The sequence below is a fragment of the Coffea eugenioides genome, chromosome 6 (assembly GCF_003713205.1).
Source record: "Coffea eugenioides isolate CCC68of chromosome 6, Ceug_1.0, whole genome shotgun sequence".
Taxonomy (NCBI): Eukaryota; Viridiplantae; Streptophyta; class Magnoliopsida; order Gentianales; family Rubiaceae; genus Coffea; species Coffea eugenioides.
The window spans coordinates 10,018,144-10,035,453 of NC_040040.1; the positions used below are offsets into that span (position 1 = coordinate 10,018,144).

Genomic DNA, 17,310 nt, shown 5'->3' on the forward strand with positions numbered 1-17,310 from the left:
TTCTTTATTTCACCAATTGAATTAGCATGACATGTCTCCGCTGGAGGAGCTGATCTTTCTTACACATGACTCTGTATGGTACCATAGCATGTTATACAGGCTTCATTCATTTGACTCTAATCTCCCCTTCTGTATTACTACAATTGTATATTTTCCCTCTGGGCTCGACATATGGGGACCCACACCAGGAATGTGTGATGATGATGATTGATGCCACAAGCATATTGTACGTTTGAAGGAATAAAAATATAAGAATATTGCATGCAGGCATGCCTTCTTGTTAGCTCTGTCTTCATGTACTTTCACATTGGCAACTTGTACTAAAAAGATCTATTTTTAGATGGGGCAGTAGTTAATGATCAATTAATCCAGGGTTGTCTTCGCATGTATCATGGTCACAATGTCGTGACGACTGAGCCAGGGATTTGAGTGTTTGGTAACAGGCAAACTCACATGCAGGTTACAGAGATCTAGGGTTACACTGCTAAATTTTCAAAAAAGTTTATGTTCCGGGGAAGCAATTCTATTCTAACTGGTTTACCAGCGTGATCGTGCCCAACTTGTCGTGGCTCGATTAATAAGATCTTGACTTTGTATTACGAGCGATTACATTCAAATTCAGTAGTTAATTATGTATCTATCACTGTCTAATTTGTTGATCACACGTTTTCATCTCGAAATGGGATGAGCCTTCTCCCTCTAAATTGTTTTCTATTTCATCCAAAAAATCACCACCATATTTGTGGATATCCATGATGCCTGGAGAAAAAGGAAAAAAAAAAGAAAAAGAAAAGGGATGAATCATTAAAGCTTTCAACGAGGCCATTTGTCCATCCCTAGGGGCATCAGCCGCTAATGGATTGTGGGAAAAAGTAGTACTATTCTGGTTTGTTGCTTCATCAAGCTTTGGCAAATGTTCATCTCAAGTCTTTGAAGACTCTACGATCAGCGTGCCTTAGGTTATGTAGCGTGGACCTTTGTCTCCAGGTCCTCTGCAGGTAGTTATTTTTCTAGTATAGTATGAACTATGAACTATGAATTAGTAGTAGTAGGTGTTCGTCAGCTTAAATCTTACAGCTTTTATGAGTATGAGTTTGAAGATCAAGCCACTCATAGACTTCCAAATAATTACGTACGGATCATCGTGGTGTTTTTTGGGTCTTAAAAGGCGGATTCATTATTGAGGACGGGAACAGAAAACGGGGTGATTTCCAGTTTCTCTGCGCTATATGAATCACTTTTACTGGTATTACATTATTATTATTTCTTTTCTGAAACAGCACTAGTACTTTCATTTGTTTAACGGGGACAATAAAGATATTAAAAATTATAACCCCTCATCAAGGAGAGTGAAAGACAAATTCAGTGAGATTAAAGCTGCCCAAATTGAGTCCTCCATATTCTACTTATAGTTAAAAAATTCAGCCCGTTATGTCTCAACTATCTTACTTTTGTACTTTCCATCCTGGCATAGTTATCCTCTAGAACCTGTCTAGTATATTTTTAATTATTTTTTTTATCTCACGTACATTACATCTAATATATCTTTCTAAAAGTATCAATATTAGAGACGTGGATGTTTATAATATGAATCAATCTCTCAATTTAATTTTAAACTTGCCTCTAAATTTCACATAGCCACCCGCAAAAAGCGAACACACTCGATTTTGTTAACATCTTAGAGGCTAAGAAAATTATAGTATCTATGATGCAACTATTGTTATTTTCTAAGAAAACACCATTTGGGCGCAGTTGGCAAATTTCAAGTTTTAACCATAACTGGAGGGATGAAATATTTGAATGCTAAAAATGAGGGTCTAAAATGAATCAGAATGGTCCAAGATATCTAGGAACTAAAATGAATTAAAATTGCCAGTTAGAATTCCACATCCATGTGATGGATTGGACGATCCATTTGTGTTTTTGCAGGGATGTGGCTGACGACCAAGCTCTCTACGTAACGGGGCCCATTTCAGGAGGTCAGGATGAATTACGGCAGACCTATTTCAGTAGCTTCTTCCCCAATAATCCAAGAAGCCTGCCTAAGGGAATCTTTAAATGGGCCGTGCCTCGTGAACGATCAAAGCAGCACCATTGCAGAAGTAAAGTCGGCCTTTTCAGTTTAGCCACACTCGGGGTCCTTAGGACTAGAGAGAAGCCCAAAGGTATAAGAAGCCGAACGGCACCAAACAACACAATGTATTTATTACTTGCCTCCCTATATCTCCTTTGAAAAAAAAAAAAAGAAAGAAAGTTTTGCATGCCAAGATCTTGTTAATTCATGATAAAAACTTAACTCTATCTAAGGGGAAAAAAAAGGGGGAAGAGCAAACGTCGTAAACAGTCACCAAGCTATTTTTAATTGTATATTTTAGTCACCAAACTTTTTATTTAGCCAAAATGGTCACTAAACTAATGAGTAAATAAGTACATTTTGGATTACTAAACTAACAAAAGTGCATTTTTTCGTCACTCATGTAAAGAAAATGCGTGCTTATCGGTCGCAAAATGCATGCTTTAAATAGTTAAATAAACTACTTTGGCTAAATAAAAAAAAGTTTAATGACCAAAATAAAGAAGGTTCCATAATCACTTTTATCATTTGGTCTTGAGAACCAAACTTGAAACTACCAACTCCTAGTCCTAACCTTTTTCATAGGCCTTACCAGCAATAAAATTTTTTTTTTTTTGCCCTTTTTTGGGTAAGTCGCAGTAAGTTACTCAAAGCGTATTGCTTTGTTTTGAATGCGTGATTACTGATTAATTAGGCCAAATATCAAAAACTAAACACACTCATTCAGGTTAAAGATAGAAACCGGAATTCATGCGCAACGGATCTTCTGTCTCATACTCTGTGCCACTCTCTGTCCTATTTTTTATTATATTGTTATTTCTCCTATATAAACATCATGTTTTAGTTCTCATGTGATGCGGTAGTTGATCAACGATGAATGATCAATCTCAAGTCTCAACACCCCAAAAAAATAAATAAAAAATCTGTGAGTGCAGGCAAGTGGTCACCCACCCACCATAATGCCATATTCATATTTTGGATTCGACTTGGGCAAATAATTGTGCAACAAAAGCCCGGGCAAATAGGCAAGTAACAGTCGAGAGGACGATATTTTTTCAGAGTTGTTGGCATCATCTGATTCTTGAACAGCGACAGGAGCCTCCAAGCTCTTGTGGTACCGTCAAAATACTACTGCTCCGAAAGCACTGCATCTACCCAAAGATAAACGAGAGACAAAGTTACAACAGTCATGGGTCATTATCTCAGGCGACAGAGAGAAGAGAATTAAAACACAAGTTATCTAATGGATACGAACAAATGATGACACAAAGCGAATTTTAATACTTCATCCTCCTCGTTAATTGGTACAGGACAGGAGCCAGCAATACTACTATTATTATTATTGTCATCTACCCGTAGGCTTTGAAGCCTTCAGTGCATCGTACGTACTCAAGCTCAGTATATACTGTGCTAGTACCATTTCTGCACTAGAGGGGAAAGCGATCTCGATGTACTACTATCCATCATCCGTGCTCCTTGCACTAAACGCCGAGGGATGCTAATGCTAGAAAACTTGACTGGTGGTGAAAATCAGACTGCTGTTGTTTGCTTTTTCTTCTTCAAGAAAATAAATGATAATGGGTGATTTTTGCAAGCACTAAAAATGACAAAGAATATCTTTTTGCAAACTGTTATGCTACTACTACATCTATGGCGTATAGATAGAACAGTTGGAAAGAAAAAAGAGAGTAGTGTTAGGTGCAAAATTCTTGACTTTTCAGCACTTCACCAATTAATCATACAATTATATATTACGGAGTGGAGTGCACAGGAGAATTCGAATTTCGAAATCTGGTAGTGGGTAATCTGCTTCCTTCCCCCCCCGGTTTTCCCCATAAAATTCCCTTGCACTATTTAAGTCTCTGTTCATATACATACCAACTCGAGAACGAAGCGACGAAATTGCAGAATTTTGCCAAAGTGAAGTGAATGGAACAAGTTGACGACTGAAGAAGATTACCACCGATCGATGAAAAGAGAGACGAAGAGGAGAGAATATGGTTGACTGAAGCAGGGATTTTGCAAAGAAGGAAAGCTTGGATTCCTAAGAGATTTGCATATGTGCGTAAGCGGTCACGAGATTGTCAGAGATGCCTGCTGTGCTGTGCTGAGGAAGGAGATGGACTCTGGGTCTGGTCTGCTTCTGGTTGGTTGTGGAGGGACTTTGGACGCGCTCTAATGAATAGTAACGCCTTCCATTCCAAGCCTCAGGTCTCAGGCATCAATTCTATTCTATTCTATCTTACGTACGTTGTTGCATTGCATCTCTCTCTCTTTCTTTCTTCAATTCCTTCTTTAAGGACACGTCGCTCCACAAAGTAATCTTTTTTTCTTTACCTTTTGCTTTTCTCTTTTTCCATTTTTACATCTTTTCAGAAAAGAGCCCCAAGTTGGACGAATCAAAATTCGAGGCCCCTTCCTCCCTCCGCCCTTTTTTTTTAGTATATACATATATATATATCTTTGTTAGTTACTACTTTTGTATACACTATTGGCTATGTACATTACTTGTATGCTTTTTATACTAAAACTTTATAGTCATTCGAATATCTTATTTTAAGTGACTAGATCAATAATGATTTTAAAGTTAAGGATTGGTCTTGTCTTTTGGGTTTGCGTGTCTACATACATACATACATACGCAATCCTCAGCCGCACCTTCTTGTCTGCTATGCTTCTTCTACGTAGTTTTCTGGGGGATCCTGTGTGGATATTTTCCATTTCTAGTAATTGGTCAATGTTCTACTAATAACTAATTAATAATGCTTGTCCATTACAACAATATATTCTTAAGCATAGGCTACAACAAACTCTACCATCTTTACTTTATTTCCCAAGCTTGATTAGTATGGTGAAAAGCAAGGGAAGAGCTAGCTCAGCTTCGTTAATTTGGACTACATTAGCCTGTAATGAAACTACGGACAAATTAATCTTAGGTTCCACTTTAATTTTTTGCTTGAAAATATTTGTTACCTAATACCCATGAAAAGATTATTGTCTTGTCTACGACACTTACAAGTTTTAGTTTAGAATCATAGATCATTGTATATGCAGAGGGGATCGGCTTGTGTAACATGATACGAGCATTGAACAAACAATTTTTTTGATACATGAAAGAGTTCAAGGCTCCAAGCTCGCATTTTTTCAACCTCGGAATTTCGTCTAGTACAAGATTTTCTCAGCCAGGGCAAAAAAAAAAAAAAAAAACAGTAAAAGAATGGCAGCAGTTAACCAAGAATTAGAGATTTCCCTCTTGTCTTTGTAACCAAGAATTTTGATTATAAATCAGCAGACTTCCTTCCAAATTTCCCTTTCATTTTCCATGTTCGTATGCACGATTTAGAGATGTTACTGTTGGACAACTTTCACAAAAAAGGAAGCACACCAGCTTTTTAGCTGTAAATTCTCAATAGTCCCTTAGCTTTTGACACCCCGTTTTCAAGTTCCCTTAATCTCTCCTTCCTTCACATCATCACATGTGCCTTCTTAACCCCATCTCTAAAGTAGCAGAGTAGTAACTTCTCAGAAGCCTAGGCCCTTCTTGAGCCCCCCCTTTCTCCCCCACCATCTTCTTTAGAGCGTTTTTACTTACCTTTTTCTCTTTGAAAATTATCATCCCAGATAATGAGCTGCGAAGATGGTGCTATTTTCAGTTACAACTTCAGGCCTAAGGTTTCTCCAGACTTAATTCTTTTGAAGTCTTGACAAGCTAAGCCACATTTTCAAGAAAATGGGCAGAGCAACAAGGTGGTTGAAGAGTTTGTTTGGGATAAAGAGGGATAAGGGCCAGAAGGAGATTAATCCAAATTCCGGTAGCCAGAGAGAAAACAAATGGACGGGAATGGGCCATTCGGGAAGAGACACTGCTGATGGGCTGTGTTCAAATCCAAACACCATTCCACCCAATATTACCCCGGCTGAGGCTGCATGGTTGAGATCTTTCTACGCTGACTCTGGTGACAAGGAGCAAAGCAAGCATGCCATAGCAGTTGCTGCAGCCACCGCCGCTGCCGCTGACGCCGCCGTTGCCGCTGCACAGGCTGCGGTGGCCGTGGTTAGGCTCACCAGTCAAGGCAGAGGAGGGACCATGTTTGGTGGTGGTGGTAGTCGTGAAAAGTGGGCCGTTACAAAAATTCAAAGTGTTTTCCGCGGATTCTTGGTAATTAATTACTACTACTACTACTTTTGCTTCGAAGGTGTATAACGTATATTTGACTGACAGACACGGTTTCTTAGTATCGTAGTCACATCCGTTTCCTTGTCTTCTTTCTTTTTTTTTGGTTGTCCCTTTTACCATTATGCATTAATTTTGGTTCGTTCTTACTAGAAAAATGGAAATTGCTAAACGGGTATGGTGTGAATTAATCAGGCAAGGAAGGCACTGAGGGCTTTGAAAGGACTTGTGAAACTACAAGCACTAGTGAGAGGTTATTTGGTGCGTAAACAGGCGTTCGCTACATTTCACAGCATGCAAGCTCTTATAAGAGCACAGGCCAATGTTCGTGCCCAAAAAGCTCGAGGCCTCCTCGATTCTACTGCTGCAAGTTCAAACCGGCAGTTTCATGCTGCAAATTCCGCGGTAAGAACTTGTCTCTGTGCATCTATTTTTGCAAGGAATTACATCTTAATTTAATTTGTATCCATCTTGGTTAATTAGCAGGAAAAGTTTGATGAGGGTAGAAGTAGGCAGAATTCATTTCATAACAGAAGGCTCTCTGCATCGTTTGATAGCATTAACTCAAATGCAATCGATGAAATCCCAAAGATTGTGGAGATAGATACTGGAAGGCCTAAATCAAGATCCAGAAGAAGCAGCGCCTGGGTATCAGATTCCATTTCCGGGGATGCCCAGACTCTATCCTCTTCGTGTCAATGCCGACATCCTCCGCCCCACCTATCGATCCCTGATTGCAGAAACTCTCAAGACTCCGACTGGGGACTGACTGGGGACGAATGCCGCTTCTCCACCCCTCAAAGCACTCCCAGATTCTCCAATTCTTGTGGGACAAATCCACCTGTCACGCCAGCCAAGAGTGTTTGCGTGGAAAGCTTATTCAGGAATTGCCCAAATTATATGGCTAATACGCAGTCATTTAAGGCCAAACTGAGGTCTTACAGCGCACCGAAGCAAAGGCCTGAACCGGGGTCCAAGAGGAGGCTATCGCTCAATGAAATGATGGAGTCCAGAAGTAGTCTAAGTGGGGTCCGAATGCAGAGGTCGTGCTCTCAAGTCCAAGAAGTTTTGAGTTTCAGGAATGCTGTTGTCGGTAGGCTTGCAAGGTCTTCAGAATTCTCAAAAGAGCAATTATACAACAGGGATTCTTACTCGCAAGAATATTTTGAGTAGCGATCGAAAGAATGTGCTGCAACTATCAATTCGCAAGCGCAAACAGAGCATGTAATTGTCTAGAATCTAGATCATCCTAGAGACATAGGGCAAGATGTAATCTTTACTCCCGTTTTCATTGAAGAAGTGATCAAGGTCGGTTATACCAGTACTGACGAGGTTAATAATAATTGTGTGTCTAATTTTTCGTGTTGCTTAGGTGTGCCGTTATTACAACATTAACTCGACCTCTGCACAAAAATGTACCGTACATCCAGTACCACAAATGCTGAGAGCCAACAATTCCTTTCCTGGAATCATTTGAAATGACAGGGCTTAGCTAGTTTGGACGGCAATGCTATGATTCATTATTGCCTCCGTCCCCCTCTCTGTGTGGTTGCATTCCAAGTATTCAAATTTTTTTTCTTTCACCTTTAGGGGCAGTACTGTCATAATTTGTTACAAGTGCTACAATGTCAATAGGATGATGACTTCTGTTGTCATGTGCGGGTGTGAGGTTGATGTGCTGCTGTATCTAAATTGAAATGGAAGAGCTGGTTTTCTAATCTGAAGAAATAATGGGAATCTCATATGTGACCCACTTCTCCATTATAAACAAAAGATCAGCATAACTTGGGCTAGTAGCATCTGTAGTCTGGGACCTCTCTGATTCATTCCATTGGCACATTACTTGGGCACTCTCAACAAGCTTTGCAGCCTTTTCTTGTTTCTTGTTTTGGCAGATAGAAAACAACTTGGCAGCCGAAGCTTTTAGGGGTCGCTGGCTCATTTCTGCTGCAGCAACAACAACAAACAGCTACTACGACTAGGTTTCTTGTTTCATCAGCAGGATGGTGGGTGGTTAAGCAGCAACATTATTGCTTCCTATGGCTCCTCCCTAACACCAACAGCAATAGGCCTTTTATTGGGCGCAAGATAGTACAATTTTCCATTCCGCCTACGTGCCGAATTGTCAATTGTTGTTTTCTTTTGAGTTTTAGTTTTGACAATGGGCGTCGCAGAAGGCTTGATTCCAGCCTTCCATTTTTGCCTCTTTATCTTCTTCTTGTCTTGTTGGATTATAATATCTAGACTATATATGCCAGGTAGACTGGTAGGCTTGGTCAAGGACTCGAGATTCAGGAAGAAGGGGAAAAAGAGTAGGAAAAACTTTGTGCAACTTTAAGGTGTCGTAATTGTATGGCTAAATTACACCCCCTTCATCTAACGTGAAGGTTTGGATTCATGATAAAGGAGTATGAATTTAGCCCTCACTTAAAAAGTACAATGTGTGTTTCTACATTTAGATTAATTTATATGGTGATTCGATCATATTCTCAAGTCACATTCATCATCGTTGGACGGAGAAATAAGTGTTTTGATTCTTAGATTATTATTGAAAGAAATAATTTCCTAAAAAGACCACAGAATTTTGTTTATAATCTTATATTCCCATTATTATATATCAGTAGCACGTGCTCTGCTGATGAGTTAAATTATAGGGTGTTACTATAACGTAATGTTGTTACAGAAGTTGGTGGAAAGATAGCTAGCAAGAAATATGCTATAAGGAGAAATCCTTTTTCTTCTTTTTATATAATCTTTTGTTTCACACTCATGGGATACTTTGGGCCAATTTCAGTGCACATTGGACTCATTTATTTGTCTCCTCCGCCCATGGACCCAATTTAACACTGATGAGTGAATGAGGGCAGGATGTTTTCCACGCCAAACCTTTGACATCTTGAGCTCATGAGATAAATCATGAGTTGTGTCCCTTCCGCTATTTGCATCATAATCGCAGTCCAGAACGTGAACTGCAACATAACAAAGATAACGTTTAATTTCGCGAAATGTTATTTGACCTTCCATTTTTGTTAATCACATTTCTACTATCATTTTAATTATATAATTTTTTATTTAGTAGACTATATGATAAAATACACGATGAAAGTGCAAATAACAAAAAAATAGAGTGCAGACAACATTTCCCTTTAATTTCAGATAAATTTTCCTTTTTCCTGTGTGGGCCGGGTGGATGCGCAATTTTCAAGCAGGATGCTGTTTACATGGACAACATGTGGGTTTGGTGCTTTGGATTGTGGGCTCAGAATAGAGGGAACGCTCGAGAGAGATTGGACCGGCTTACTACTGCTTAAGCCTAGCTGTCCTCTTAATCTTGGGTACACACAATTATAGGATTTGCCAGATAATTATCCCCTAAAATAATGGGATTCATTCAACCATCTGAATTAGCATCAAATTGTAAATCTCAATCTGAATTATTGTTAATCGTGTCTTGATCACAAGATTTCTAAATGATGCTTACCTTCCTTAAAACACCCTGATTCTTTTTATATTGTGCCTAAATTCTTTCTTAGACGCTGGGCCCCAAAAATTTGCGAAAACTGAAGAAGCATCTACGGTGCAAGAATGTCGAATTCATTTACTCAATACTTATTACTGATTTACAATGTCGGCCCAAAAAGGGAACAAAAAAAGAAAAGCAGGAGAAAAAAAAGAAGCTCGTGTATGTTTGTTATCTTGATCATATTTTGATCCATTCAGAACCATCGATGAAGGCAAGCGAAATAAAAGGCTGTGCTTCCTCATCTGTAAGTTCTCTGGACCATGAAACTCTTCCTGCAAAACTTGCCCCTGCTCCGCTGCACTTGTATTGTCCATAAAACACCGTCCTGTGCAGATATAAGAAACAGAAAAACAGCGTGAAATTTTAATGGCCTCAAAATAGCTATATGGCCCCCGCAGGTAGTCCGACGGGTTTTGTAGTCTGGTAGTTATCAGCACGTTCTGTGATTGACCCTTGTATGCTACCTCACTGTATATTCTTGGAGTAAGATTTTATACAGGCTTAAGAGATTAGTCTGGTTGAAAGGTTGGAATACCTCTAAATGAAAACAAAAATGGGCTTATGGGCCGACTATCATATGATTTTGTTAATTGGGCAAGCTACTATAATTAAAATGGGTGAGCTATTACAATCTTTTTTTGTGGTAAATAAGTGTACCGAGTTAAATGTACACTATCCCCAAATTAACCATTTGTACAGATTTCTTAATGACAGAGATCCAGTATAGTGCAATACCTGTGGTTGTACACGTGCATTAGAGACTTATACATTGTAATCAGGTGCAATAAACAGTAGCCACAAACTAAAATTGTGTTCACATCCAGGGCATTCAATAATTTGGACTCTTCTACTTCTAGGACGTATCCAAGTCTTCTAGCTAGTACATGGCGCTTTCTGAAAGTTGAATATTCCTCCATATAGGAGCCTTGTGAAAGTTAGGTAAAGTTTGTTTAGGACACTTTAATGGTTGATTATAAGTGGATTATAGTAGACAAGAAGAATAGACACAAACTAAATAAGGAGTGAGAGTAAGTCAAGGTTTTAATAGTATTGTCCTTGCTAACTAGCTCTATATATATAGTGACAAACAAACAACTGTCGCTGTGGAGATGTTTGTAAAGTGGTTGTGAGTTGTGACTGAATACTTTAAACAAAGTTGATAATCATGGTGGAAGAGCAGTGTGATGCATGCTGGTGCTATAATAAGGAAAAGATAAGTTTGGATATACATATATAGTTCGAAATTGGGGTGGCACCGTCCCAATACCACCATCAAAAGCAATGCTTTTGATGTGATACAAACTGACCTATAATTGAGCACTATATTGATACGGATGGCCATATGTTATGTATAGTGGAGGAAGATGATAAAGATTTTGTAATTTTGCAGGGAGGTGATGACGAGGAAGAGCACTACTTACATTTCTCGACTAGGGTCACCCCAGTTATGCCAGCCTTTTGGAATGATAATGTTGTCCATATATGTGTAAGCGAAGATTACCCTGGAAAAGGGTCCCCATGCCCGTCCTAGGTACAGGGCTCCTGAACCCGTGACCTTACAGTTTACAAAGGAGAACCCTGTGTCCTCCAACAGGCTGCTTCTCCCTTGTGCTGTGACTGCCCCCGTTAACTGTGCTATTGCATGCACGTGACAACCCTGCGTTTACATTTTAACCATTATGTATTCTGCCATCATCATTTCATGATTTGAGCATAACTAGGTGCATGCAGATGCAGTACATAATTGGTTATGTAATGTACATTCTTAATAGTGTTTCTGTTTCACTAACATACAATAGTACCCAGAGGATTCTTGATTAGGATCAATGTACTTGCTCTAAATGCATATATAATGGTAGAAATTAGTGTTTCTATTCTAAGTTTAAGTTCTAGAGTAATATATATAGTTCTCTGGATCGAAGCATAAATTGATATATCTAGAATGCTCCCTCCTAATTAATTTGGTTGCCAATATAAAAGCCATATGTTTCTTGCAACAATTCTCTTGAACTATCAGCTATAACAGGCGAGCTCTATGTTTAGTGCAGTAGGATCATTAGCTGGCAAATTGAAAAAGGAAAACCAAACTGTAAATAGAACGGAAACCGAACAAACTCTCCTGATGTAAGTGAAGCATGTCCACTTTCATGTAACACAGTGTTGCTTTTAGAAAAGACACGACTTGTATCTACCTCCACATTTCGCGTCATCCCACAATGAATTCAAGAACATACAATTTTCATAAAAGGACATGCGATCCAAATTTCATCAAGTTTTAGTACTTTTTTCTTTTTTAAGTTTTAGTACTTTGTTTGTCCAATGTATGTTTTTAGTCCACACAAAAGTGTTCAATTGAACGAATTCAATTTCAACAGGTGAGACCAAAACCATATGAACATGCTAACGTGGCTTTATTAAGAACGAGGAACATGAAACAAGATGCAAGCACTGTAAAGTTTTAACTAACCACTGATATGCAAAGACAATAATATTATTGTTTGTCGATTTCTCAAGGGATCAGTGGAGATAGTTACCTCAAACAAAGAGAGCCCGTTACCAAAGATGAAATCCACAGAGCCTTCGATGTAACAATCTTTGTAATAATGCCTGCCTACGTGGTCATACAGCGTATCCTGTGCACCCAAGAATCTGCAACCCACAAAAACTGCTGTATCTGCCGATATCCTAAATGCAACAGCTTGCTTTCCAATGGCTCCTGGGGGTGGTACTGGAGTTGTATTCTGCATGCATTTTTTATTTTTTGGCAAATATTACGTGATCATGAGATTAAAATGTTAATTATGACTAGCCAATAACAAAAGAAGGGGAAAATGATATTACCTTGAATGTGATGTTCTTGGCTATGAAATATGGAGAATTCACAGCAAATGTTGCAGAAGCAAATGTGCCAAGAGGCTGGCCTTTTGCTCCGGGTGTTTGTGCTGTATCTCCCCATTGAACTATAGTTTTATCTGCTCCCGCTCCCTGTATGGTTATGTATGACTTCAGCTGAGGTATTGTAACCTTTTCCCTGGAAAACTCGCATTTTTGGGGGGGTCAAAAAGAAATGATCATTTGATGGAGAGAAAGCAACATGAAAATAATACCAACTGTGAAAGATGAGGAAGGATGAAAGAAAAGACGCATTTCAAAAACCACATGCAAAGTAGGTACCTGTAGTCAGGAAACCAGTTTGTAGCATATTGATCAGAAGCTAAAGGACAACGTGCAACAAACCGACATATTTCTTTTTCAATGGTGGCGAAATATAACAAAAACTTGAGCGTGACTACCTCTTAAATGTACCATAGTAAATAGTAATGCACTATTTTCTCTCTCTCTCTTCTTGGTGGTACAGTTATGCATTTACCAAGCCTTGACAGAAAATACCACAAAGAACAGAGAAATGTATTGAGTATATCCTAAAACACTTACGTGTAAACACCCGCATGAACCTTGATCAACACTCTAACTAGATTAACAGTAGGGAGAGAATCAATAGCCTGCTGAATTGTAGTAAAGTCACCGTAGTTTGGATTTTTGTCGACCGTAAGAGTGTAAGAAGGGAAGAGCTTATTCTTGGCGGTCTTGAACACAGAGTGATTGAGGCTGCCAACAAAGTTTACCCACTTCATGAATTGTTGTTCAGAGTATTGGACTTGGGTCATATTCACTGCAAATAGCTTCCCTGAAGCTGTTCTTTTTGGCCTAATGCCTTTGGTGTGGCATACTACTGTATTGCTTCCATAGCTCAGAAGAATGAAAATGATAGAATGTACAAGAAGTTTAGAAGTGGGCATATCGATTGATCTCTACAGAATGAGAATGAGATCGAGAAGAGGAGAAAAGAAAAAGAAGGAAAAAAGCCGTACTAAGGAATGTTGTTTTGGGGTTAGGAAGTGCATTAAGCTGGCTCGTAAATTGGTTGTGTATATATATATATATATATATCAGTACTACTTGGGAATTAGTGCTTAGTAGTAACTGCTGCTGCCTTTTCATTTTAGGTGGAAAAAGCGATGCTATATTTAGATGATCTTGACATGGAGTGAGAGGTCACGGGTGCCTCTAATTGAATCATTGTGGAATGTTGGGGAAGAACTAAGAAGGGGGAATGGTTGGGTTGGGGAGGGGGATCACAGGAAAACGATCTCAGACCACAAAGCGAGTCCTAGGGAGGCATGCACTTTTCGGCCTAACAAAAACGTTTCTTTCCGAGTTTTTAAAGCTCATTCAGAGTTGGTGGTGCCCGTGACCATCTCTATGTTTCCGTATGAAGCTGAACATATTCTGCTTTCAGAAATGACGTGTTTTTTGTGCAGTCTATTTTGTTTTTTGTTATTTGCGCTCTTACCATTTGTTTTATCATATAATCTAATAAATAAAAAATTATATTATTAAAATGATAATGAGGGTGTGATAAGCAAAAAAAAGAAGTGTAAATAACATTTTTTGCACAGTAATTTCTAATTAGTTCTATTCAACATATAGTACAGGGAAGGGTGCTTGCTACTGTAGTTGCCAAACACTCGAGGAAATGTGGGTTTCTATCTTTGGTTTATATGCGTCACATGAATCACATATATTTGCTAACTAGCTCAAAAGCCAATATCGTTGTAGAAGTTTGTCAGAGAAGAAGACTAGAAAGAAAGCTATTAGAACAAAAATTTTCTTTTACAGGAGGGATTTTAGATTCATGTAACATATACAAAATCAAATTTTATATTTGAATAGAAATCATGCGTCATGTATCAACAAATGCTACTTTTGGAAATTTTTTTTAGATGGTGCAGAAAAAATTAATCTTAGAAATCTTTTTTCTTCTTCTAACCTTATTTGACACCCAATTGTTGTTCTTTTGGGCCAGGTTGAAGTCACATTGTGCAAATTTATATCTCACCTTGTTGGCCCATGGACCCAATTCTAAAACCGTTGTGGCAATAGCATGGTGTAGAAATACCTAATTCACTCTCTCCCTCCCTCTCTCTCTCTTCTGGGTTTTTGAGTTTAGAGCCCAGAGGAAGGAAACCTTACATGTACACCTAATAGTGTGCCAAGTACATATTGTATTACAAATGATTATACACTCGTGCGTATAAATACATATAGGATGCGTATAAAGATGCATAAGTTAAGTATTATTTTCAGGAGTCACGGTCCTCGTCACCACGTTCTATTAACATTTGATAAGAATACACTTATCAATGCAACGTTGGGTTTTACACTCCAAATATTTCTTTTTTCGCTCACCCCTAAAATCATATTTCTTTGCACATTTATGGAGTATTTTATACACATAACCCAAGATGCTATTCTTTCTTGACTCGTACCATGCCAAACATGCCAATTAGGATAAACAAGTAGAGGCTGCAAATCTGGGTAATAATTGTACGATTATGGGCAAAAGTTAAAAACTTGGATAAATTCGATCTTGTAAATTTAGTGATTCAAATTTTATCAACTATTGAATATTTGAGCCGGAGAGATCGTATAGCAAATTTTAAACTACTAAATTTTACATAGACCGAATCTATTCAAGTGTTTGTTCGGGCAAAATGCGACAAATAATATGAATTTAGCTTCATTGCCTATTTCTACATCAGTTGGCAACAATCAAAGCTCTAAAAGCGACATAAATATATCAGGTTTTCGTTCGATGGGAACGGAATCAACATCAATTATTGAAAAGTTTACAAAAAACCGCATCTTACCCTTTGTCCTTCCTCTTCCTTGGAAATAACATCCATCACCCCACCCTCCCATCTGCCTTGCCCCACTTGGAAATAACCTTAAAAGGACCGAAAATAGTAGTAGTCTCAGAATATTTCTTGCAGACTAAACCCTGATTTCCATCTTAGGGAGAGCTCCCAAGAAGCATCTACTATTTCGTAAAATTTGTTCCGACCTCTAAAACTGTCATGAATACGAACGTGATCTCAAGCTTCATAGCCATAGCAACTTCCATCTCCTTCCTCCTCCTCTCACCCCCGTCAAAGTCCTTTTATCATTCCTTGTTCTTATCTGATTCCCTTTCATGCAATGAATCAATAGCAAACCACCTCTACATCCTAACCAAGCGGCCTCATGTTGCTGGGTCCGAAGCCAATGCCGAAGCAGCGGCTTATGTTCTATCCACCCTCACTTCCTATAAGGTTCGATCACATATAACAACCTATGAAGTTGCCTTGACTTACCCCATCTCACGTTCCTTGACCCTAAAACCTACTCCTCAAGACAGCCCCGTCAAGTTCGATCTCCACCAAGACATTTACGACGGTGATCCTCATGCCGACGTGGCAGACGAAGTCCTACCGACGTTCCACGCATATGCCAAGTCTGCCACTGTAGCTGGACCTGTAGTATATGCCAATTACGGGCGCGTACAGGACTATGCTGTATTGAAGCAAATGAAAGTAAATGTGTCAGGGAATGTTGTATTGGCAAAGTATGGAAAGATATACAGAGGGGACATTGTGGAAAATGCTTATGCAGAAGGTGCTATAGGTGTATTAATTTACACAGATAGGAAGGATTACGGTGGAGGAGGTGATGCAAAATGGTTTCCTGATGACAAGTGGATGCCTTCAAGTGGAGTCCAGGTGGGATCCGTGTACAATGGGGCCGGTGATCCCACTACACCTGGCTGGCCTAGTTCAGGGTTGTGCGAGAGACTATCAGATGATGATGCGGAGAAAGGAGGAGAAGTTCCATTGATACCTTCATTACCTATTTCATGGGCTGATGGTGACAGAATCCTGAGGTCCATAGATGGACAAGTGGCAAATGACGATTGGCAGGGAGGGAAAGATGCTCCTGTCTACAAGGTTGGGCCAGGACCAGCAATTCTGAATCTTAGTTATACTGTAAGTCTCGAAAAACCAGCAAAATGTCGAATCTGTAGAGCTGAAACAGGCATGCAGTAACTAAGAAAGCCCATACCGTGAGTTTTGCAGGGAAAGCAAGTTATATCCACAATCCAAAATGTTATTGGAATCATTGAAGGTGTAGAAGAACCTGATAGGTAAGTTTGAATAATTCAAACATGCAATGTACAGCAAATTAATACGCATCTCTGAAACAATTCTGCATGATGAAATTGTCACGTAAGAAAACGACAAGCAAATTGTTATAGCAAGCCCTACAATAGAAATGATAGCCAAAATGAAATCATAATATTATTTTCCAAAAAACTGAGCCTGGATAAACAAAATCAAGCTTACCGAGTAACTTTCTAATGCTAGATTTTCCTCACACAGTTGAAAATTTTCTAGATATGTCATACTTGGGAATCACCGGGATGCATGGACATTTGGAGCTGTTGATCCAAATAGTGGTACAGCAGCCCTGCTTGAGGTATGTAAAATTTTGGTGCTTAAATCGTCTTAACATCCCTAGATTCAAATTCCAAGGAAAATAGCAGTTCAACTGATATTTTTGAGAGAGACAGGTTGCACACAGGATGTGGAAGCTCCAGGAAAAAGGTTGGAAACCTCGGCGAACAATTATATTTTGTAATTGGGATGCTGAAGAATATGGCCT

General features: G+C 38.9%; 3 protein-coding genes across 4 annotated transcripts in view; 2 read left to right on the forward strand and 1 right to left on the reverse strand.

Annotated features, from left to right (window-relative positions):
- Positions 1-5,383: 5,383 nt before the first annotated feature.
- On the forward strand, positions 5,384-7,614 carry LOC113776219 (protein IQ-DOMAIN 14-like). Of its 2 annotated transcripts, none has more exons than XM_027321331.1 (3): positions 5,384-6,233; positions 6,444-6,653; positions 6,732-7,614. In XM_027321331.1, the coding sequence occupies exons 1-3, from the start codon at positions 5,805-5,807 to the stop codon at positions 7,419-7,421; spliced, it is 1,329 nt and encodes a 442-aa protein (XP_027177132.1). In that variant the 5' UTR covers positions 5,384-5,804; the 3' UTR covers positions 7,422-7,614. The 2 variants fall into 2 exon arrangements, with proteins under 2 accessions (XP_027177132.1, XP_027177133.1); XM_027321332.1 differs by having other exon boundaries at positions 5,386-6,233; positions 6,735-7,614.
- Positions 7,615-9,872: 2,258 nt separating this feature from the next.
- Positions 9,873-13,649, reverse strand: LOC113776177 (probable pectinesterase 53). The gene is made up of 5 exons (XM_027321283.1): positions 13,207-13,649; positions 12,613-12,802; positions 12,306-12,512; positions 11,193-11,428; positions 9,873-10,096 (listed from the first exon to the last, which is right to left on the reverse strand). The coding sequence occupies exons 1-5, from the start codon at positions 13,569-13,571 to the stop codon at positions 9,949-9,951; spliced, it is 1,146 nt and encodes a 381-aa protein (XP_027177084.1). The 5' UTR covers positions 13,572-13,649; the 3' UTR covers positions 9,873-9,948.
- Positions 13,650-15,345: 1,696 nt separating this feature from the next.
- Positions 15,346-17,310, forward strand: part of LOC113773515 (probable glutamate carboxypeptidase LAMP1) — a 16,440-nt gene continuing 14,475 nt past the window's right edge. The window contains exons 1-4 of the mRNA XM_027318156.1: positions 15,346-16,634; positions 16,725-16,792; positions 17,043-17,124; positions 17,219-17,306. Of these exons, the coding sequence (XP_027173957.1) occupies positions 15,690-16,634; positions 16,725-16,792; positions 17,043-17,124; positions 17,219-17,306 (1,183 nt within the window). The 5' untranslated portion in view covers positions 15,346-15,689. The remainder of the gene's footprint in view (positions 16,635-16,724; positions 16,793-17,042; positions 17,125-17,218; positions 17,307-17,310) is intronic.